Source organism: Falco naumanni, chromosome 1, assembly GCF_017639655.2.
Source record: "Falco naumanni isolate bFalNau1 chromosome 1, bFalNau1.pat, whole genome shotgun sequence".
Taxonomy (NCBI): Eukaryota; Metazoa; Chordata; class Aves; order Falconiformes; family Falconidae; genus Falco; species Falco naumanni.
Window position 1 is genome coordinate 39,222,045 of NC_054054.1, and position 24,180 is coordinate 39,246,224.

Consider the following 24,180-nt stretch of genomic DNA (forward strand, 5'->3'; position numbering starts at 1 on the left):
CCAATATGTGGAGGGAAAAGAAACCAGCCAATGAATTCTTCTGGTCTTTATACTATGGGTAGGGATCTCAAATAAGGTTTTACTTAAAGATAAACAAAAAAAAAAAAACAAATCCCAAAACCCACCATGCACATACTCCCCAGGCCCTCCATCATCCCCCAGGAAGAACTGGATTGTCCCAGTCCCCTCCACCAGACAATAGCATGGTTAAATACAGCAAGCACAATAAAATCTAACCCTGTGATGATCTACAGATGGTAAAAAAAGACACCCGAGGAGATATAAAGCAAAGGGGTGGTACAAAAGGACCCTGTGACACCAGGGGCAGCTGCCTGCTGCTGCCGGAGCAGCGTGGGAACCAGGGAAGGGGGCCAGGGAGCCAAAAGGGCTAGATCCACGCTCAGAGAGGGTAAAAAAAAATATGTAGGGAGCAAAAATACACAAAGCTGTATCTTTGTACAAACACTGTGGCCCTTTCAGGATTTTCCCTGGGAAATGCTGAAATGCAATATATAGGGATTCACAGAGCAAGTCCCCAAGGATGCTGTAGGTGCAGAACGGGTGAGGCTGGAAGCGGAGCTGGTGGCTGGAGCTTCCAGCATCTAGTGGAACCAAGAAAGCAGAGATGAAAAACACGGGGGTTTGGACATGATGTCAGCTTTTCTCACTAAACCAACATGGCAATCAAATAGGTCGCACTGGAAAAGCTTGTGCTTTTTAATTCAAACGTCAACCTGTCATCAGGGCGTCGAAATTAAACAAGCCAGTTACTGTCTGGCTGCGTGTACGCCCCGAGACAGTCATGCTCTTGGCAGGAACGGGATGCTGCTGGCCTCTGCCTGACGCCACAGCCAGCACTGACGGCACGAGGTTGCCATATCACCAAATGGCTTTGGAAATTGAGGATTTGCTTTAATCGCTCACTTCAGCTGCAGGAACACCTCAACCACGACAGCCTCCAGGGCATAAACAAGTGGTGCTTAGTAATACTGCTTAGCACTTCCGTGCTGCTTTTACTTCTTCAAAGCACTTCTAATCAAGCCTTCTCTGCAGACACACCATTTCCAAAGGTTTCTTACTCTGATTTCATTTGTTGGCTGCACAAGCTAGAAAATCAGGTTGCAACTTTAGTTACACGGTGGGTCAGGCAGTCTGGTAACCTCTGTGGTTGGGTTCCACCAGAGCAACAGGATCTAGAACATGTCCCATGAGGTCTACACCCTGAGTAAGGAAAAAAAAAAGTAAGCATTCCTTGGGGAGGGGGAAAAAAAAAAAAAAAAGAAAAAAAAAAGAAAAAGAGCAGGATTTGAGCAGGTGCTGGACTGTGATCTTCCAAGCCTTCCCTGGTTCGACAGAAGAGGAAAGCGAGGGTGGAAACAGGAGTGATGAGTGTTAGCCACTGCCTTGCCCAGCACCCTCCTGGGTGAAATGATGAACCAAGTGGTAGTTCACACCAACCACGCAGAGCCAGTGCCCAGACCAGTGGGACCCGTTAACCCGTTAGCAGAGAGTATTGGTACCAGTCAGCTGCATGGTACTAACTCTTGTCTGTGAAGCAGAGGTTGGGTCTCGCGTCAGCAGATGGGTCGGATCTCCATTCTCAATACACAAGAGAACAAAATCCCCATATGAACAACATTGTTTGTGGGGGCTGCTTGCTACGTATGTCTGATGGCAATTGGATCTATCAGCTTCACATCAGTAGAAGTTGGTTGTGGTGTGATTGTTACTAAGGCTATGCACCTACTCCGTGATCACAGACCAGTAAGAGAACAGGAGCAGTAACGCAAGCTATTAAAGAAACTACATTATCTCCTCTCTCCTAAAGCTGGCTTCCAAAGGACCTACCTGATGTAGTTTTCCAAGCCCCTGATATTTTATTTCAATAACCTTATGTACTTAGATTATTTTCAGCACTTTAAAAATTGTATCATGAGTTCTTTCAGGATTGGTGCTTTGTTTGAAAAAAAAAAAAAAAAAACAAAACCAAACCAAACAATCAAGTCCTGGTAGATTAGAGCTGACATCTCATCCTTCCACTCACTATTTTCCAAAGATATTCACTATCTTTCAAATGGGAAATTCCACTGGATCCGGTGGAAGTCTTCTGGTGAGTAGATACTTTCAAAGCCATCTCATCGATGAACTCAAACACATGCTTTTTAACAAAGGCAGGACTGCTGAAAATATAAAGGAGGTTTTCTTTCTCCTAATGAAATTAATAGAGCCAAACCAAAAAAATTACAACCCTTATAAACGCACACCAAGCTCCAAATTTTCTTCAAATACTTGAAAAGCAAAATAACTTTAACAAGCATATCAACATAAAGGAGAACACTCCTGTCCAACAAATACAAGAAGCTAGTTTAAAAAAATAATTAGAAAAAAATACAAGCTGCATTTTCTGCCATAGGCTCTGGTCTTCAGGAAAAGACCGCAGAGTATTTAAGCGAACCGTCTGGGTTAATGACAGCTGATGTCCTGTATCCCATAGCAGTAGTCATGACCTTCAGGCCTCCCGTGACTGACGGGCTGACCCCAATCACTCCAGGGTGCAAGGTAAATGACAACCAAAGAAGAAAAAGAAAGAGAAGAGAAAGAAAACTTGCTGCTGGCTTTGTAGCCAAGCTTCCTAATAAAACCTAATTCAAGCTGTCAGGGTGAAATGAAGAAAGTGTCAACAGGGGTTTTCAGAAAAATATTCCAAATTTTTGGCTCGAAAAGCCAAGAGCTGGGATCCCTTCCCCCAGCCCCCACACCACTCCTCAAAAAAGGCTGGAAAATCCAATGTCGAAAGGAATTTTAATAACATGTCCAGGGGGACCCCTGAGGAGGGACCCAAGGGGACACTTTTCTTCCCTTCCCTGACAAACCCAATCACCTCTGTAATGGTGAAGAGCACAAAAGTCATGAGGGAAGTGCCAACAGAGGGGTTTGGTGAAACCAGCATCCGTGTGAAACAGGACCATTCAGTCGGCTTTAGAAATCGAGATGTTTAATGGTGACCCACAGGTTAAGGGCCCTGGGAGCCACCAAAGAGAACAACCTGCCACCAGTGAAAGGCTGAGATCAAACATGGGGTGAGAAACATCCTGTGCTTCCACATCAACCAACGAGCTACCGCGACCTCTAGCAGAAGATGGAAAGAAGGTGCCTCTCCGAATTACTATCCCTCGTACAAAGGAAGAAAATTAAAACCCTGAAGAGCTTTGTGTATGCACTGAAACATCTGACAAGTCCCCAGAATGCTGCCCTAGCTTCACACCAGCACCGGGGCAATGCCCAGTGTGTCAGGCCATGGCCCAGACGCGAAGCTGCCAGGGGAGGTGAAACCCCACACACATTCCAACCTCTCGCTAGTACGGTGCTGCAAGGGGAAGAAGGATCCCTCTCTTCCAGTAAAAACCTTGTTATTCATTTATATACCTCTAACCAAGCTGAAGGTATTATTGGGTGCAAAAAGAAAGCACAGCTTGCAGTTTCTGGTGAATATAGTTGTTTTCCAATCTCACATACATACGCACAGGGCAAAACCAATATCAAGGCACCTTGGGATGGAGAAGGGAGGGTAAACACGCAGAGTATTTTGGAGGCTTTAAGAAAAAAAAATCAAATCAGATTATTTGTATATAAACTCCCATGGGAAAGAAGAAAAACAAAAATCTTAAACCAGCAGCCGAAACTCATTAACACACAGGGTAAATCAAAACCTCAGGAGTTTTGCTGATGACACGCTCCTTGAGGGACAGTCCGGGGAGGCCATGCAGAGGCTGCAGATGTTACATCAGGCACTGACCCAATGACAAGTGGACATTGCTATCTTTCTCAAGACAACCACATTCATCTGTTTAGCACAAGTGACTCAGAAACACCTTGGAGGAAACAGCCTCACCACCTTTTATACAGCTAGTGTGGTCCTGGGCTATCTTTCCCTGCATGATGCAGCTATTTTTGAAGACTTGGCCAGTCCTTTGAACATGAAGGATGCCACCGCTCCAAGGTAACCACCAGCCATCTCCAGCCTGGACAGGGTATATTCCAAGCAGCTGAGCAGCGTGAAGGGTTGAGGAAGAGAACTCGTATTTTAAACCTGCTGAGATCTTTCAGTGCAGACAACACCTCCACATTACAACTGTTAGCACAGCCATCTCCTACCTCAGATGAAGGTCTTCTGAAAACTTCAGACAGGCGTAGATGAATTCCTTAATCTGATTGTAAACTTTAGGCACAAACTCAGAAAAGGGGAACTTCTTTGGAAATGGTTGCTGTAAAATACAGGAGAGAATTCAAGTCAAAGAGCAGATATTCAACAGGAGTGACGACTGCTTTCCAGCAACGTGTTCCATGCAGTCAAATTAATTCTTGTATTTAGCTAAGTCCAGCAATGAAACAACAAGCTAGCATTTATTGTATATTATATAAACATTTCAGCCAAGTGAAAGACCAGATAATCACTTACAAATGGCACATGGGTGCATAAGGGATTTGGAGCCTGAAACAGGCTGGAAGGAAACTTGCAGCTCGGAGGGAGCCGGCAGCACAACAGGACCCTCATTCTCCCTCCTAACTCACTAACTCATATGAAAAAATCCTGGTTTAGAACTCCTTGGCTTTTATCTTCCACCAGGCACAAGGTGTTTTGCTTGGTCACCTCCCACAGTTGCTGCCCAAGGTGAACACTTGCTTACAACACCAAAAGCCAAGAGGAAACAGATGTACTACACCAAATTTTTCCAACCAGCTTTTACTCATAGCGCACACATGGCTGGGAGGTACAGAGTGTAATAGTAAGAAGCTGGACCCCATGATACAGTTTTGGGGGAAGGACATAGGCTTTCTGAAATCTAAACACTTGACTTGGATCAAAAACCCTCCCAGTTCTAATTAAGTTCACCAGGCTTGGAGCTCGCTGGCTGCCAGATGTGGAGCAGAAGGCCAAGCAGGCTTTTAAGGGACACTGGCTAGGTCAAATTTGGCTACATTTAGGCTTTGCAAGCACACACTTATACAAAAGCCAAGATACACCACCTCATTGGGCTTTTTTCTTTTAAATATGAGATTAAAACAAATAAAGGTCAATAACACGCTTCATAAAATGGGAAAAAAATAGCAATGGAAGCAGAGATTTCTAGTCTCTTGTCTACTGCAAGCGCTGTTCAGCTGCGATAGTACACTGTGATCTGAAAACAAAATTGATGAGGTACTGCTATACACACTTTCCTCACCCACAGCAGGAGAAATGCATCACACGGAAAGCATATTTATTCTTTTCCCCTGGTTTTTTTGGGGGGAGGGGGAGGGGAGGGAGTGGTTTTGTTGCTTATCTAGGCTGGGGGTTTAGGTTTGGGGTTTTTTTTACTCTCTCATTTGCAGTTCTCAATGCCACTAACAAGGGTGCGGAATTTTCCTGCACCAGTGGACACACTGTGCCACTTTCCTCGTTTCAGGATTACCTTTTCGAGTTCTGCATCTTGGAATGGGAACTGTCCAACTATTTTCTTATAAACTTCTTCATTTGTCACTGGGATGGGACTGTAGTTATCTGAATCAAGTATATTTCTAAGAAAAGAAAAGAAAAGTTAGTAAGACAGTTCTGTGATGACAGACCAACCACAACTTTGCAGATTCACTGCTGGGTCGGGAAGCTCTTAAGAAGTAGTGCCAGGCTATGACGTGATGCCATGGGCCTAAACTTCTCCCCAGGTTTGTGACTTTTGAAATCATCTTTGCTGCAGCTGGACTCAGTGATCTCTCCCAGCTCCCTGCCTTCAGCCTGCACAAAGCCACAGCCAGAACTTAATGGTGATTTTAATCCAGACTTAAGCTTCAGCAGCAGCCCCAGTAAAGCCCAGGTGAGCTTCAGTCGGGCCTACCTCAAGGAAGATGGATGCTGAGCTACCAGGGCATTGACCATCCTCCAGCATCTCTTCCCAATGCCCCATGCTTAGAGACAACTCAGTCCTCCTGGGAGGTGCAGGGAGGACCATCACAGAATGAGCTGGTGGCTCCAGAGCACAGCATGGGATCCTGGATAATACACCATGCCCTACCTGTGGGCAACTGCTCAGCTCATGGATGTGCCTACAGCAGCAGCACAGTGACACAGGGACACACCACGGATGTCCCGAGACACCCAGGACTCAGTGCTGGACCAACGGCACAGTAACGCTGCTGCCACACTAGACTTTTGCGTCCTTCCATCTATTGACTGTCAATGTGAGCTCCATAATGAAACCATAACCTTATCCCTCTGGGACATAAAACATCTGGTCTACACCAATTTATTGCACAGACCTCACCACAGAATCCTCACAACTGTATTTAAATTGGCTCTCCCTGGGTCCAAGGAGAGCCCAAGGCTGAAGCTTACTGTTGCCCAAAATTTAAACTTTTGATCTGAAAACATTTTATTTATGGGCTAAAACTACTCCGCAGGGTACATCTCATACGTTTGCTTTAAGAGCTTCTTACCTGAAAACGCCTGACCATTTCTTCAGCAGGGTTTCACTATACTGGTCTTGGATCTCCAACAGCATGTCAAAGAGCTGGTTTACCGGGAAGCCGTATCCCTGCAGCAAGGTGGGGGAAGAGAGCAACTTCAGGTAAGAAAAAGTCACCAGCAGGCAGCTGAAGATTATTTTCTCAATTTAATAGGGAGCACGTGGGCAAATTCTCCCCTACCACCACCACAGAAATGAACGGTGCTGGTGGAGGGGTTTAGGCGGTGATTTATCGAGGTGGAGAACCGAAGGGTATTAAAGGCTGGGCTGGGTGCAGGCAGGGGCACAAAAGCTTGGCAAAGTGGCCAAGGTTCAGTTGCTGCCCACGGGCCAGCCACGCCGCACACGGAGGGAACCAGGCTGTCCATTGGGCCCAATTCATGCACCACAATGCCAAAAAAAGAAGCTGAGTCACTACAGCAAGCCCACATGAGCCATTTCACCCCACTGACTGACACCACCTGCGAGCAACACAACCATTGAGCAAGATAAAGAGCGGTCACCAACACCCGTGTACCTGGAGCGTATCTGCAAAGAGGACGATGAGGTTCTTCAAGTCTAACACCAGGCTCGGGTCTGAGCAGTAGGACTGCAAACAAGGGGAGAAATTACAGCATGGTTTTAACTGCAGCACACGTGAAAAATATTACCCTCAGCCTTCCTGCATTATCACTTGAGCGATAATAAATACACAGGCACGCCGTACAGTCTTATGATCAGCAGCTTTTATCCTACAGCCCATGCCCTAACGCTGCACAGGGCAAAGGAAGGCACGCTGATAAGGGTATCTCTCCTCGTAACACACTGCTCTTGAGGCTCTCCATGATGAATAAGGATTTCAGTTGCTGTAGATATACCTGAAGTGTCTCTAAGATTACCCAGGAGCTGCTGGGGAAGCGAGAGGAGATGAAGCAAATCAGCGCGCTGTCATACCAGGATGACAGCAGCGCCTCTCATTTAATATTTAGTGTGTTGTGTCTGATGGTAATGAAGCATCGCAGCAAGGCATCCCCGAGCCCTGCATGAAGGCTGCATCGCTAAGTGGTTCAGGCTGAGAAAAAAAAAATGCTGCATGCCTATATTTCAGCAACATTAATGGTCAGAGCTACAATGCAAGTATTTATTGAGGGTTGGGACACTGCTCGAAACCCTGAAGACACAACTCAGCGTAGTGACAGCACTGATCGTCCCTCCAGAGACACCCCACGTCACCCACAGGCTTCGTGCGCTCTCTGGACACAGCAGACAACCTCCCTATGCTGAAAATATGTAAAGTTTCAGACAAAGTCTTACCAAATATAGAACCAGTGATCATAAGCTGGAAAGAGAAACAGATTTAAAGCTCTCTGGAAACTCAAAGAGGAATGACTCCATTAATCAATGTGAAAGACTGGAAGAGACACATTTTCCATTTCACTGTCCAAAAAAGAAAGTCAGAAAGAAAGATAATGCCCTAAAGCTATCAGAAGCGATAAAAGATGTCCCTGTCTGCAGCGAGGAAGAAAACACAGGGATAACTTTGGCTGAAAGGGAAGAACCGAAACAGCCTCACCAACGTGAGAACGCTCCACCAAGTCTCAGAGGCGATACGGGATGGAGGGCGCTGGTCTATACGGGAGCTGCAGGCTGAGCAGCGCTTAGAGGGAACGGCAATGACCACAACGCTAGCGTTGAGAAATCATGTAACTTTCATGATTACTGAAAAAAGCTTCTCCTGGCAGCCACTTCATGCATGAAGTTTGGCATCACAACAATTTGTCATGGCAACAAAGTTGGTAAAATTGAAAAATATCGTGTTTGTACCTGGCTTACCATCGCAGCTTCCTCAGAGAAAACCCCACTCAAAAAGAAAACGAACACAGGTTTACAACCTGGCGGGGTGTACATCGCTGTGTTTATCCCCTTTCAAAACACAGAAGCTTAAGTGGAAGGAGGCAGCTTTCCAGTCAACACAACAGCCACGCCAGACGGAGCCAGAGCACCCCGTGAAGCCTCTGCCCTCCCTCATCCCACCTAGCTCCAGGTCCATCACCAGGATTATCCCCACCTGCACAGATAAAGCCAAGCAGCTCACCAGCAACACCGCCCGTGGGTGACCACACTAAGCTAAAGTCACGGGCACCTAAACGCAGACCTCAGCATGGTTCGCAGTGAGCAGTGTATTGTGTCTCCATGCAGAAATGTTAGGGTTTTCACAGCAAAGAGCAACGACATCATTATCACTTGGGTGCCACCACATGCACGTTACACCACGTTAGATGCAGCCCCGCAGCACACGACCCTGCAGCATCCTTGTGCTCTCAGACAGAACTGCCATCCCTGAGCAGCAGTGATTTAACACTTTTGGTTTTTCCTGGAGAAAATGGCCCAGCAGTTTGAAAACGCACTTGTGGAAAGACATTAATGCTTTTCCTTTTAAGGACAAATGCAATTTTTTCATCCCATTAACCAACAGGGTTTTCAGAAAACTCCAGTGCTCCCAGCTGAACCAGTACACCATTATATACCAGATCATACCAAACCAGGGAAAAACTCATTTTTTGCAATTTGCTTTGGTTTTTTTGCTCAAGCAGAGAAATACTGAAGTGATAAGCCATTTTTCCAAACTTCTTTCAGTATGAAATAAGAAAAGAAATCTATTCAGTGTCATTCTACACACCAATGATCTGCAGTTTGATAGCAACTCATTCACTGCCATGAACTTTAAGGGAATATCAAACAGGGTCATACTTCAGTGTACCAAATAAATGCCTTTTTGCCCAGTTTTCTGGGACAAACTGACTCCCTCTGCTGGTGCTTTTCAAAAGTGATCAGCGATGTATTTTTCCCCGTTACCAAACCACTGTTTTCTTCTTTCCATTCACCCCAAATATTGAGAGTTTGGTACAGGGAAATGCAGTGCATCAAGAGGCAAAAAAGGCTGGAGAAAGCTTTTGGGGAAATAGCAGCGTATCTTCATGCTACTGCTTTAAACAGGGTCATTGGAAAAGAGGCAAAACAAAGAATACTACTGTAAAAGCCAGTATTTCCAGCATGTCAAGTCATACTCAAGCAACAGCTGAGCAACCCTGGGCTTTTACTTACTGAATGTGTTCTTAGTGCTGCAATAGTTTTTGATAACGCCATCTCCCACAGCTCATCAATATAGGCTCTATTTACCAAGCCCTGCGTTGTATGCAAGATGTGATCTTCAACTACAAAAAACCTAAGGGAGAGGAAAAAACGACACCGTTATCAGAAGTTACAGGTTTCGAGACATCAAGAGCTCTGCAAACACCACATGCGAGGGGCACACAGCAGCTGCACATCCACAAATCTCCAGAGCAAGCTCAGATTTGCAGTAGTATTTGCATCAAACATAGCCAACGCCAAACACCTTATCCACCTATTTTTAACATCACAGTATTTTATATGCTGTTTCACTGTATTATAGAAGTGAGCTAAAACACAGTTGCTCCTAGTAATGCCACTCTGCGTAATACGCAAAGGCAGAATTTCCCCGGTCTTAAGTTCTCCACCCCATTATTTCAACAAGAACCACTGACTGAACTCTGCCCCAGCCAGCAGCAATCACCTTACAATTGGTTAACTGCAGGGAAAATAATGTCTCGCACCCGGATACACCACACGCTCAGTTCACTCCAATCTCCAGTTATCAAACATGCTGGCCAAAAAGAAACTGTATTTTTCAGGGAGCAAGCATGGCACCAGACATTCTAAACAGCAACACACAAAATCTCAGCTGTGTTTTGACAGGGAAATTCATCCCAGGAGCACAGAGAAGGTGAGCAGCGCACGTTGCATTTGTACTGGTCGTGATTAAGTGTTGAAATTATTATTGTTAGCTGTAGAAATTTCAACATAATCCCCTATCTTTGCTAGATTGGCAGTCTCACGTTGTCTCCTCTTAGAGCTTGGGTGGTTTTGGAAGACTCTTGTCAAATCTGAGTGCAATAAGAAGCTCATAGGAATAGAGGCTTGAAAATCACCTCCTTTACCAGGAAAATAATCAAAGAATAATTATCAAATATTAAAGAATAATTAAGGCAGAGGGCCTATTCATCTCATTAGTGGGGCAAGTAGATGCACATAGTCCACAGAGATTATTTACCCTCAAACTCCCAGAAACGCGCTTGCTGGGACAAGAGCTGGCAGGTTCCTCCATGCACCCACTAGTGACACAGCAAAGTTCGTGGGAGCTATAAAATACACTCTAAAATGCTTTAAAAGCCCAAACCACCTTTCCCCCCCAGCCCCCTTGCTGTTTCAGCTCTCTTTAAAGGACCCTCAAAAAGATCAACATTCCTTCCTCCTCCTCTTTTAGCTCCTCAACAACAAAGCACACACATATTTAGTGAGGATGTATATAAAAAGAATACCTACCCTACAATTTGATTAAAATACTTCCTGTAGCCATCTAAAGTTTCGTGCTGCAACAAAGAAAAAGTGAGCAAAGATTAAAACAAAGGTGGCCACGAGCAATTGGAAATAAATCAGAGACAACCCATCGGCAATTGCATGCCCAGCGAGAATGCTCCGCTCCTTTATTCAGCAGAGCAAGTGTGGGCACTGCAAGCAGGGGACCCGCATACCATGTTTGAAGGAGGCTGCAGGACCAATCTGGCTTGTTTTCTTCTCTGCTTCCTATAGTAACTCTCAAAGGTTTCTCGGGCACCCTGAAATACAGAGAAGATTAATTCAAGTAGTTATAAAGGTTGGCATTAACAGATAACTTGCAATACTGAGCATTTAAGATGCAGATCTCATATTCCTCCAGAATATCTATGCAACACTCTCCTGCAAAATGCAAATCCAAATGTCAGAAAAGAGTTTTACTCAAAACACCGACTCAAAACCCCAGCTGTTCAGGTATAAGAGTATCTGATGAACTCTTGTGTACCCGTTTTCCAGTCTCGCTGTGCAGATGTGGCATACAGAAGTGTGCAACCAGTTCCTTACTGGACCGTGATACAAACAAACATCCAACTTACTTAACCATAGGGGCAGTGAAACAACTGATATCTAGTGTTAGCAAGAAGAAAGAGGGGACAAACAATGCCAGAAATTCTTTCGCTGATTCATGGGTGAAGAGTGATGCAAATCCACAAACGTTACGGAATTTCAGAAAAAAAGTGCTTGTGTGGGTTATAGCAATTTATAGGACCAGTCTCTATAGCTGGGAAAAATGATCAAGACAGAGTTTTGGGCTCACATTCTCCCAACTTTACTGGGGGTCTGAGCCTCCAGAGGAGAGCTGGTTAGTCCTGAAAGCCAAACCCAGGCATCGCCACCCACACCAGGCACTGTGGCAGGGACCTGAACCGCTCTTTTGGGGGCTTCATCTGTAGGTGGCTTGTTTTACCAAGCCAGGCTACATCTGAGCATCCCCACCCAGACAACAAACCCATGAGGATCCTTAAATGCCATCGGCCTGCTGAAGCATTCAGATGTCCGCCTACTGCCCTGGTCCCCTAGGCTATGTAAAAGCTTGCTGTTTTATCCCTGCTTGTTCCTCCCTCCTCCACGCCCGCACTGTTTTATGTCTGAAATTGGATTATAAACACTTCAGAGAAGGGACAAGGTCTTGCTTTGAACTGTTCCGAGCCCCCCAATAAATAAATAAATAAATAAAATTTAGAAAATCTCATTTGGAATTCACAAAACAAACAACACACAACAACAAATATCACCTGAGCAAGGCACCAGACATCAATCTTCTCTACTACAAAAAATAAATTCACTAAAAGAAAAACCTGACATGAATTTAACGATTATCCAGTTACTACGGCATTATACAACCAGGCTGCCTTAGGATGCCCTCAGCTAAAGGGGTCTTATGAAATGTCTGCAATAACTCCTTGAGGAGCTATAGCCTGACTTGCTCCTTGTCTCCTACAAGCTGGAGCTCAAGGCTTAAGGAAAAATTCAGCCTTGCTGATGTGCCCAGCAGCTCTCCCACCTAGCACTGCCCTTCCCAACAGTGCTAAAATTCATCAAAAAAAACCTTCTTGCCACCATGCACATGCACTGCAAAGACTATGCAGATTTATACCATCAATTCTTTCTCTGAATTATACTTTTTATCCTAGCCAAATATCAAGGGTGCACATGGTGGCCACATCCATCCAACCATCAGTGGTGCCAACAGCCTGACAAGGAGCAAACCTGGGTCAGGTATAAATCTGAGCCTTTGTCCTGCAATCAAGTTAAGCATCAGCTTGAACCTACAAGTAATCTGACATTTTAAGAAAGCTTTTTAGAAACAGAAACTACCTGGGAACCAGCAATTCCATGCCATATTTCTTCTTAATGCTCTCAAAAGCTGTTTCCCCCTTGAAAGGTAAGTGTCATGAGCCAGAAACCAGTATCTACAGGTTAGACCCAGAGCAGGGTGGGATTATTACCTACAAGCAGGGAGCTCTGACCTCCCTTTGAGCTCCTCTCCCGGGCCTGAGAGCCAGTGCTTCCCAGGATGCTGGTGTTACCCACCTCCTCTCAGTATTGGCAGCGCCACAGGAGAACCAAGACAGAAGGGCTGTCCCACTCCCACCCCACCACTGATGGGACTGGATTTAAAGTATTTATTAAATCCTGTCATGCTTCATCTCTCAAAACCTACACAAGTGGCACAAAACCCCCTGACCATTTCCATCTTGACCATGAGAGCAACTCATCTCTGGTAGCATCACTGAGATCTTTGAGTGAAGCTACTCACTAACCTAGCACAGCCCACTGCTACCAATGAGTTTGTGGTGCAAATTCAAAACTGAAGGTGTTCTTTCCCTATTTCTTTAATAAATTAACGTATGGCATCACCGAAGGCAAGAGCACACCAAGGTTCAGCCACAATCATCAGTGCAGCCACCACAGCAGTCACTCACACCAGCCACTGTGTTTCGCCTTACGCACCATATAGAAGTCAGCAAGACATCAATTCCCCATTACTCAACATGCATAAGCTGCCGCTTCCCCAAGCTACACAGGTGAGATTTTTGTGGTGACCTCGAAGGCTCACTGGAAACTTGGAAAGCAGCTCATCAGGAGTGCGAGGCTGGTGTGAAAGCAATTAGCCCTTTTAAGATCAGATTTTGAAGATTTCTGCTCAGACTATGCCAAAGCAATTCAGTTCAGCTGAAAACACTTTCTCTTATCCCTCCAACTGAGCTCCAAGAAGAGATCCTCCCTGATCACCCCACCCTCACCATGCATTTCTTCAAGACAGACAGACCAAGAAGCCATCCCCCAATGCGGCTCTGCTCCCAGCACAGCTCTGCCCGTCCTCCCATTGCCCTGCCACACCACAGACCCTATCCCGTAGCTGTTCACCTCATTAAAAAGCTTCTTCATTTGATGTGTCCACTTTCCCACCAGCTGCTCAGGAGCACCCATGGGATGGTGAAGGTCACCAGGTGCTGCAAAAAACAGGCACCACCAGGTCCCAGGGGACAGGGCAGAGGGCATGTGTCTCCATGGCAAAGAACCAAAACCCCCGACCCCATCATTCAGCTCCTTCAGCACTGGGAATAAACCCACGCCCGGTTTCTATCCTTATTTTACTGATGGCTTTGAGGAAGATGAAGCACCTGGACCAACTTCATAATATTTTCTGAAAATTAAACTATTTTGGATTGCGCTTCCAGAGGAAAAACTACGTTTTCCACAAACACAAGTAGCAAGAGTAATCTGAGCTGGGCTGGAGACACTGCACAAGGAGTCACAATAAACCTGCCCCTCAGCCTTGGAGGGAAGCCCCTTCAGCCTCACAGGGTGCTCAAGGCTTTGGATGCCAGTCCTCCTCGTTCCCACCCAACAAACAGCTTTAACCGTAGCAGAAGAGAAGGAACAGCAAAAACCTTTGAAACCATTCCCCAAAAAAGTAGACCACATTCACATCTTAACAGTTTCCCTAAAGCTCACAGCCTACAGACCTGCCGACGTGACCAAAACCATCTCCCTCCCAATGCACTGTTCCCTGTATTTTCTTTCTTGAGCCTTTTTTGAGTGCCCCAAGAATTAGGGACTCTCTCATGAGAGGGTACTCCAACAAAAAACTCCTGTCCAAACAATCTCCCTTCACACTATCCACATTTTTCTCACATACAACTTCATCCTTTTCCCTGAAGCGCATTCCTCCATCATCCCCCCAGATCTTTTCACTGCTCACATATTACACTCTTCCAAAACTGGGAAGTCACCCCACTTTCAGCAGGGTTTTTTTGGCAGTTTTGGCTTAGACCACCCAGCTTCCCACATTTTCCCTATTTAAGACTATTACACCTATCAGGTCTTCAGCTAATACTACTCCTCTTTATTTCTTAATATTGTTCTCCCCTGGGTAAAAAAGAGCAAAAGGCAAACAAACAGAAATAAACCACACCAAAAAATTAGCCAGAATACACCACGAGACCGTGTTCAGACTCTTCACCTGAAACACCACACAGTATTTATACTTCGATCCCATTCTCCTCTCACAGCCCCATGCCTGGTGGTTTTTCACATTTAACCAATCACCTCTTTACCTCCAGTTTACAAACACAGTATTCTGGGACATAAATGCTGTACACAAGGTATTTTGAGAAGTGATTTTTGAGAGCATCACTAAGCCAACTTGGGTTGTTCAGGCCCAGCCTCTCGTAGCAGCCAACAGAGGTGCAGGCAGGTATGCCCACATCTGCTTAGGCAGGCAATCTGCTGAATAAAAGATCTGTTCCAGAATATCCGGAGTGGTTCAGCACAGCATGGCACCCAAGCTGAACAACACCTTCACCAAACAACACTTCGACAAAAATACTAGACTGGAGCTGAGCTGCAAGTCAGAACATAAGCTCAGAGTAGAGCTGTATGTGCATGGGCCCTAATCCCACTCTCCATGTCCCCTTGGTGGGAAACAGCTCTGCTTTTCCTTCCTCCTAAAAGCAGCTATTTTATCCTGTAAATACACGTTGCACCTGCAATGTTTTTCAACAAAACCCTCGAGGTGCACGTTGATCTCAAGCAGCACATGGCAGGTCTGAGAACAAACACCACTTGGGAAAGACTATGGATGGCACAGCTCCCAGCCCTGCCTCTCGTGGGATCCAGATCCACCATCGACCTTCTGCAGAAGCAAGACACTGCTAACACACGTTGTTACAGCATCAGCATACTTGCTCCCCCGGGTTTCTTGTGAGCTCAACCCCTCACTCAGGGAAATCACGTACTCTTGGTGGGGAGAGGAGAAGTGCGTCCCTCTCCTATTCATTCTATTCTGTCTTAATGAGAAGAGGTCTCACCCAGCTCTCAGTCTCTTTAAGTGAGCAGGAAGAATCAAAAGCTACGCTTCCAAACTACACATTTCTTGTAATCACTGGTCCAGGAAAAACCCTCAATAATGCCTCATATTTTTAAAATTACCGGGCAGAACCTTCCTTCTCAAATTAGCTTCAGTGTTCACAGAGTTGGCAATGACAGGCAGATAATTAAGATCGTAGATGAACACCACATAAGGGAAAACAGAATATAATCACAAGAATGCAAAAACAACAGCTGAAAAAACCCGAAGAAGTTTCATAATTCAGGAGCAGCAGACAGCTGAAAGCAAATTGTGCTGTGAATTACACAGGGGAAAATGTGCTGGAAGTTGTATTCTGCTGTTGTCCTCAGCAAACAGTTAAAATGCCCAGTAAGATGGGACTTCTTGGATTCAGAACACATAGATGACAATGTTTGGATTACTAAATTTCTGCTTAGCTGGAAGCAGAAATGCACCCTGTGTACTTCATGTAACGATAATTTACTAGCTGCATACAACTGGGTAACACATGCCATCAATAACCCCTCGCTCCCCTGGGGTTATTACTGGCTGAGCCATCTCAAACACCTCGTACTTGCAACATCGTTAGTTCATTCCCTAAAAATGAGTGGATCTTCTAAGTTCTGGCATGAAAATATCATTGCAATGACAGTAAGTAAGGTGATGTGCTACAATAATATATGCTGACCAGATTCCTCCTTTGATAAATCCAAATTGCACTTAGCTTAGCGTATATATGTGGATACCAGTTAATCATGTATGCAGAACCAACACAAATAGCCCCAATTTACTTGTAACAGCCTAGTTTAAAATCCACTGGAGATCTGGTAGCACCTGATCCACAGACCATGCCATTTGCATCACTGCAGCTCTAGTTTAAGCAAAGAGTGATGAATTCAGATGACTTTCTTGTGAGCAGGAATCTTAAACCCACCACCCATCTGGATTTATTACTGTATTAGCACTAGCTACTGCATGACCTAGGCTTCTCTTAAATTTATCTCTGGCCCTTCATCCTCCTTTGATTTTAGTCTGCAAAAATTCTCAGGCACATGTTTTGGGAATTCTCCCAACTTTAGGAGAGATTTACACAGCATCTCACCAAAGCACAGCTCCGCTCCTATACAGCCCGTCTCAACGACCTGCACAACTGTTTCCTGAGAAGCAGATCAGTATTCATCTATCTATGAAAGCCTGCCTTCAGGCTCCTTCTTCACAAGGGACAATTCACTGAGGAGCTCCTAAAATCCAAAACATTGTACCTAAGTGTATGATTGATGAGCTCGATGGGTACCTGGTCGGTACATATCCATACCTCTGGATTCAGAGGGCTGTGGGTTAACAGGTCATGCTCCACATGGAGGCCCACAACAAGGAGAGAATGACAGCAGGGACCTGCCTCGCTTAATGTCTTCATCAAAGACCTGGAGGAGGCAATGGACGTGGTATCATCCACTTTGCAGATGACCCCAAATTAGGGAAAAGTCAATACACTCAAAGGTAGGGCCACCATCCAGAGGGGTCTTGGCAGGCTGAAGGAACAGGCCAACATGAACATGATGAAATTCAGTAAGGACAAATGCCATATATCATATGTGAAAAGGAAGAACCCCTGAACCCCTTGCAACAACACAGTCTGAGGACCACTGCTTTGGGAGCACCTCTGTGGATAAAGACTTAGAAGTTTTGGTAGACAGCAAGCTTAAAGGTGAATCAGCAGGGCGCCCTCGCAGCAAAAAGCAGCCAAAAACATCTGGGGATCTAACCCTAATACCTACCACGAGGTCACTGTGAAGACGGAGTCAGGCCATCTTCGCAGTGGTGCACGGCAGGAGGAGAGGTGACGGGTGCAAATGAAACAGAGACATTTTGACTGGTTGTAATGAAAAACTTTTTCACAACAAGAACAGTCAGGCAGCAGAAAGAGTTCCCCAAAGGTGTGTTACAGTCTCCATCCTTGGAACCTTTCAAGACCAGAGTGGATAAAGCCCTGAGCCTGGTTTGATCTCACAGGTGACTGGCTCTGAGCAGGAGGTTGGACTAGAGACCTCCTGAGGTCCCTTCCCACCCAGATGACCCTATCCTGTGAGAAGCACGCTTTACAAACATACTATACAGAGTTTTCAAAGCCCCCAGGTATTTCACATGTGGTTTATTTCCCAGCCTGGCCTGCAAATGTCCTGATCACCAGCCATTTCCCATGTGTCACGTTCTGCAAGGAGGAAGGGCCAGAACTGGGGCCAGGAGTCCCATTTCAGGGGTTAGAGTCACAGTTTAGCTGACCTCAGTCTCATTTCAACCAGAAACAGTATATTCCTTTTCCCCCATGTCAATGAGCAAGACTGCTGTGATGTGTCACCCCTCACCTGGCCGTAACAGCCCCTACAGATAGCGTTTCATTTTCATTTGCCTACAAATGCCAAACAACGCCTGGCATCGTATCCATGGCAAAGGGATGCTTGGTCAGACCTGGATCCCACTGCTACTACCCTCTTGTAACCCCAGAGTTTCGCAGGCATACCCAAAACCAGACTCACACGTACAACCCCTGTCCCGATGGCTCAACAGCTCAGAGCAGTGGTCTGGAGGGGACCTACCTTGCCAAAAGCAGCACAAGTCTTAAAACCCTGCAAATAACCACTTTGCACCCCAAGATTACCCTAAAAGAGGCCGTTTGTTTTAAGAAGAGATGACTGTGCAGCACTTCAAGAAACCAACAGGAGCTTGTACACTACTTAGAAACAAGTTGCAAGAAAACAAGCTTAGAAAATAAGTTTAACATGCCCTGAAGATCTCTCCAGGGAACACCACTAATGAAACAGAAAGAAGTCAGACTGTTAAGTAGATGTGTAATTTTAAAAATGTAAATATTCCCAAACAGTATCACGGAGGCACACGGGTACACATGCAGGTGCTCAGCACTGAGCATGTAAGCACTTTGCTGAATCAGGATCAAAAAGGAGGCTCCTGCTCAGCCCCGTGGAACCACTTGTTGACTGTAAACACCACCTCGATACTGAAAGCAAAAAGATAAAGCTAACCAGAAAATTGCGTGGGGGGAAGAGAGAGCGGCAACACGGCAAGTGCCGCTTTTGAGGTGAGCCTCTCCCTCCGAGGTTTGCAGAGCTGTGCATGCTCGCAAGCAGCCACGTTCATCTCCACGTGTCCTGCATGGCTGAAAGAGCACACGTGAGAGGAGAACAGTCACAGCCCCACCTTGTCCTGGCCAGGAACACCTCCGCTATCCTGGCTAAACCAATTTTCTGTGTTGCTTTGCTGGCTATCAGGAACTCACTGTCTCCTACAAATAAAAGGGCCATGGGCACATGCACGGAGCCATCTCCTTCTTACCAGCTTAGCCCACGCTAGGCAGGATTGGATCTCTGCTCCACCCAACCCTGACTCCAACCTGTGCCCCAGACAGAAGACCATAACCTGTTTCTTTTCAAGTTGTTAAATCCCAAGTTTCAAAGTGAATTTCACATTTCAGATGCTTCAGGGCTTGTATTGAACAACAGTGCACTGATAGTAACTGCCTGACTTAATGGACTTGTACTCAAAAGCACTTCAAAAAACAAAAGCCAACAAACTGAGACCTAGCAAACTGCAAGAAGACCAAAGAGCATGACCAAAGGCTATCCCAAAGGAAAGGAGTGCTCCAGAAATTGTGTAGTACCAAGGTCATGAGCTAGTCAGTTGAAAGAAACTGAGAACTAGCGAGAGCCACAAGAGCAGAAAGCCAATCCAGAAGGGTCCACAGGAGCTCTGGTGCCACCCTCCTTCCCTCCGATCGTTGGTTTGGGAAGCTCACTTAGAGCAAAGTTTGAAAGCAACAAAAATTCACAAAGCAAAAGCAAGAGGAAAACAAAGCTTGACATCTGAGTCAAACTGATAGTTACTCCATCCCGGTCCACCAACTAGCCCAATATGGCTAGCAGATGCTGGCGCTGCTACCTAGGCCATCTCCACCAGAAGAGACGGAGAAGATGGGAGAGAAATACCCTCCTGATCCCTCTGGGCAGGGCACCAGCAGCCCAGGTCAGCTCCCAGCCAGCCCCAGTCCATCAAACAAGGAACATACGGGCACCAATGCACCTGAGAATTGGTTTTAAAGCCAGTTTTCTACGGGGTGAAGATGCACGTGGCTTTCCTTTAGCTCTGAAGCACAGTGACACAAGAGCCGCTGCTTGTCCTAGGGAAAACCTGGGGTCCTGCAGCAGGTCCTGGCACAGCTTCTTACTGCTTCCCAGCAGCTTGGCTAGGAAATAGTTAACTATAGAGGAAAATAGGTAAGATTTCCCCCTTTTTCCCCCTTCCTCCAAGGTAGACACCCAACACCTCCTTTCTCACAGGAGCCAGGCTCCTTCCTCCCAGCAAATAAGGCCATTACCCCCCCTGTCCCACTGCTGGAGCTGGCGGCGCAGCATTGTTCCCCGGCCCTGTCTATAGGAAGCAATATCTATTTTCCATTTAGACGAGGGTAAAGCCTTTAATTTCACCCTCCTGGCTGCAGCTGGAGTTCCCTTTTAACTGCTTGGCCACAGGAGTGAAGACAGTTTTATATGGAAGAAAATGCTGAAAAGGCCACTTTAATATGCCTGCATGTGAAAAGGGGAGAGCTTTTCATACTGCACAGTAATGAGGGTCAGCGGGATATTACACTTCACCATATGGCTAATTTGCACAGCAGGTCAAATGCTCTATTTGCTTTTTAAAGACGGCCCTATAGATTAAGCTGCACTAAAACAAAACACATCCAAAAAAAAAAAAAAAATAAATAAAGAAGAGTGAGGAGGAGATGCCCTCTAATGTTCAAGCCTGGCAGCACATCCAGCAAGGCACACAGGGGGCTTTGCTAAAAAAAATAATCAAATCCGAAGATCAAGTGGGGTAGGGATGAGACAAAGTGCAGTGTTTCGGGGAACCCCGCCGCTTCGGCATCACCCCCTGTCTGCCACGGGTTACCTGCGCAAAGGACCATCCCTGCTTAACGAGGGACTCTGGTGATGAGCGCGATGGCCCTCATAACCCATGTTTGTCTTGGCGAGTCCTTGGTGCCGTGGCCCAGGCATGACCCGTGGAGCTGCTTCCCGTCCCGGTCCCGGGCCGGCAGCTGCCCGCACACCTCCCAACAAATCTGGTGGGGAAAGATTAGGGAGCCGCACGGCTGGGATGTTTGAAGAGGGTAAACACGCTGATTAACGAGCCTGGCTTTTGTAATCACCTCCCGCCCTCCCCGCCACAGCAGAGCGTTAATTTATTAAATACCTTAACAAAGGGCCTTTATTAGTGGCCTTAGCTTGGCGGCTCCTTTCAGAGCATTGCTAATTTCATCTAATAAAGCTTTAATTGACTATTGCTTTTCACAACCTCTGACCCGGGTTGACAAAGGGTGGGGCCACGCAAGCCAAAGGAGGAGTTTCCATCCCAAAAAAGAAGCCTGGCAGCTCGCAGGGATGCAATGCGCTCAGCTGAACCTGACAGATGAGAATTCTGGAGATAGGCATCACCTCGCTCTGCCTGGACCAGAAGCCAGCTTCTTCCCACATCAGCCCCTTTCATAGATGCTCCAGTTTTCCCAAGAGAAAGAAATCACAGTTTGACGAAAAATGTGAAAATTTTATGGCTTGTGTGACACAGAGGGGAGCAAACCACTCTCTTCTCCATTTAAGACCAAGGAATTCAGAAACAGACAACCAGACCGTGGTGCTCACCAGCTTCCCAGCCCATGGTCCCACAGTAAACTGGTGCTGTAGAGGAAAGAAAAAAACCCAGCATTTTCTCCTTCCTCTCCAAGGGATCAACACAAAAGCAACTGCAGGAAGGTCGGGACCAGAAGCAGAAAGCCAAATACCTCTTAGCTTTGGCCATGACGAGGGGTTCCCATCTTCTTGCAGTGGGAAGCCATCAACAAAGAGACAGCCAACTGCCACTGGCAACGTGATGGAAAATTGAAGAACTGAAGACTTAAAGGTAAAAAAGAAAGCCCAGAACAACTAAAATTGCCAGCACAAAACTGCTTCTTCAGCTTGATGAGAGGCTCAGGTGGCTCACTTCTCAACGTTTCCTTCAGAATCACAAGCCAGTACTGGTGCTAGCTCTGCTCTCAGGATCCTAGCCCAGGACTCACTTGTTTTGTGTCAACCACAGAAGCAGGAATCAAAGATTGCTGCATAGCTAAGCCTTCACTGATGATAAATAAATAGGAATTTCTAATCCTTGTAACTGCAGGGGAAAAAAGCATGACAATGAGAATAAAGTGCTCTTCAATTGCTCAGTCTAGGAAATAAATACTTTTTCAAATGCCGCAAGTTCTTTCACCTGTTATACATCACTACAACCAGGAAAATCAGGCATTCCCAGGTTTAAAAAAGCAGTAGCCTCTGTTCTGCAAAGAAGCTAGAAGTATTTTAACCTCATTCAAATTAAAAAAAAAATTAAAAAAATAAATCAGAAAACGTAATGTCTTTCAAACCCTAGGCAAAACTGGAACGGTGAGGTCTTCCACCACACAGTCAGTCACACAGCAGTGCCCAAGAGCTGACAGGAGACACTCCCTGTCCTGCCTGCACAGGGCTCAGGCCGGTGTTAGAGGTAACTAAATAAAACCTGAATTTAACCAGCAGGAGCAACCAGCTTTCCTAACACAGGCGTGCAAACGCTACGTGGCGGCAGAGCAGGCAGAGCCCGGGAACGGCGCCCTGCCTCCTACGCTGGCCAGCACTAGACCTGGTGTTACTGAAAAATAACACAAGAACAGGGCAAACACTTAATCCAACTTTTCCAGCACAGTTTCTCAGCCTCCAGCAACTCACAGTACAGGGACGCCCAGATCCACAAGCCAGGTCTTATTATTTAATAGCCCTTGATGGACTTTTTTCCATAAATTTGCCCAACAGCTTCTCTTGCCCATGTAAACTTCTAGTGTCCATAAGACTTTGTGTCAAAGTTTCACAGAAAACAGAGGTTAGAGATCAGAACAGACTGCAAGTCTTTAAAAAATAGGGAAATATATCCAACTGTACCTTGGGCTGTATTAAAAGCAGCATGGCCAGCAGGGTGAGGGAGGGGGCTCTGACCCTCTGGTGAGACACCCCCCTGCAGTGCTGCCCCCACCACAACATAAGGCAGCTATGGATTTGTTGGAGCAGGTCCAGAGGAGGCCACAAAGATGGTCAGAAGCTGGAGCAGCTCTGCTGTAGGGACAGGCTGGGAGAGTTGGGGGGGTTCAGCCTGGAGAAGGGAAGGCTCCAGGGGGACCTTACAGCAGCCTCCCAGTGCCTAAAGGGGCTGCAAGAAAGCTGGAGAGGGGCTTTTCACAAGGGTTTGTAGCGATGGGACGAGGCGCAATGGCTTTACACTTAAAGAGGGGAGATTTAGATTGGATACAAGGTCGAAATTCTTCCCTGTGAGGGTGGTGAGGCGCTGGCACAGGCTGCCCAGAGCAGCTGTGGATGCCCCATCCCTGGCAGTGTCCCAGGCCAGGCTGGACAGGGCTTGGAGCGACCTGGGCTGGTGGGAGGTGTCCCTGCCCGTGGCAGGGGGCTGGAACTAGGTGATCCTTAAGGTCCCTTCCAATTCAAACCACTCTATGAGTCTATGGTGATGAAAACAGTGCTTGTAATTTCATATTCTCTATTAAAAAAATTCAGCTTGCATGACAAAATTGTAAGAAGTGACTCCTTGTGCTACTGTGGCTCAGAGGAGGTAAAAGCCACCAAAAACCTGCAACCAAGCCCCAAAACCAGGGGCCACCACGGCAGCACAGGCTATGAACACACCCGAAGCTTTTCCCATACCATGGCTAGCCACAGAGAATTGGGGCTCAGGTGCTCTTATCTTCAAAGCGCTCAATGGGCTGGATGGAGCACACTGAAAACATCTCCTAAAAACTATGGGACAAAGTTGGCATCAACAACTCGGCTCTCTCTGCGCAACAGATCTCCCTCTCCCACCAATAAAGTTTATTTCTGCAGCCAGCAAAGCCTTTGCAGGGGTCTGTCAGGCTGCACAGTGCAGTTCTGGAAGGAATTACACCCACCCGAAACCTCATCCTTTCCCAAACACAAGCAGAGAAGACCAGATGAAGAACTGATGCTCCATGCTCAAACCCTGCAGTAAGTCCACTGAAGAAGAAAGACCAAATATCTATGCACAAAACAGATGGATGCTTTCTTCCAAGTAAAATCACAAGCAGCATGCCTGATTTCAAGCACATTCATGTTGAGAACTTCCCTTCACAACCCATTTCACTTTTCCAATAACAACGTAAGTTTAAGGGGGCTTTTGCAAGAGGAGAAGGGACAGCAATCTCCTCCTTCAATGTTATTCCCCTATTAATTTCACCTCTACGGAAGTTAAGGAGGACCTCCCAGGAGAAAGGGCATA

General features: G+C 46.2%; 1 protein-coding gene across 6 annotated transcripts in view; it reads right to left on the bottom strand.

Moving 5' to 3' along the window:
• EXOC6B (exocyst complex component 6B) overlaps positions 1-24,180 on the bottom strand; it is a 311,968-nt gene that overhangs the window by 115,932 nt on the left and 171,856 nt on the right. For all 6 annotated transcript variants that reach the window (XM_040590557.1, XM_040590521.1, XM_040590539.1 and 3 more), the window contains exons 9-15: positions 11,093-11,176; positions 10,884-10,930; positions 9,585-9,705; positions 7,018-7,089; positions 6,472-6,569; positions 5,454-5,559; positions 4,156-4,265 (exon numbers count right to left, since the gene is read on the bottom strand). In XM_040590557.1, coding sequence (XP_040446491.1) covers positions 4,156-4,265; positions 5,454-5,559; positions 6,472-6,569; positions 7,018-7,089; positions 9,585-9,705; positions 10,884-10,930; positions 11,093-11,176 — 638 coding nt within the window. The remainder of the gene's footprint in view (positions 1-4,155; positions 4,266-5,453; positions 5,560-6,471; positions 6,570-7,017; positions 7,090-9,584; positions 9,706-10,883; positions 10,931-11,092; positions 11,177-24,180) is intronic.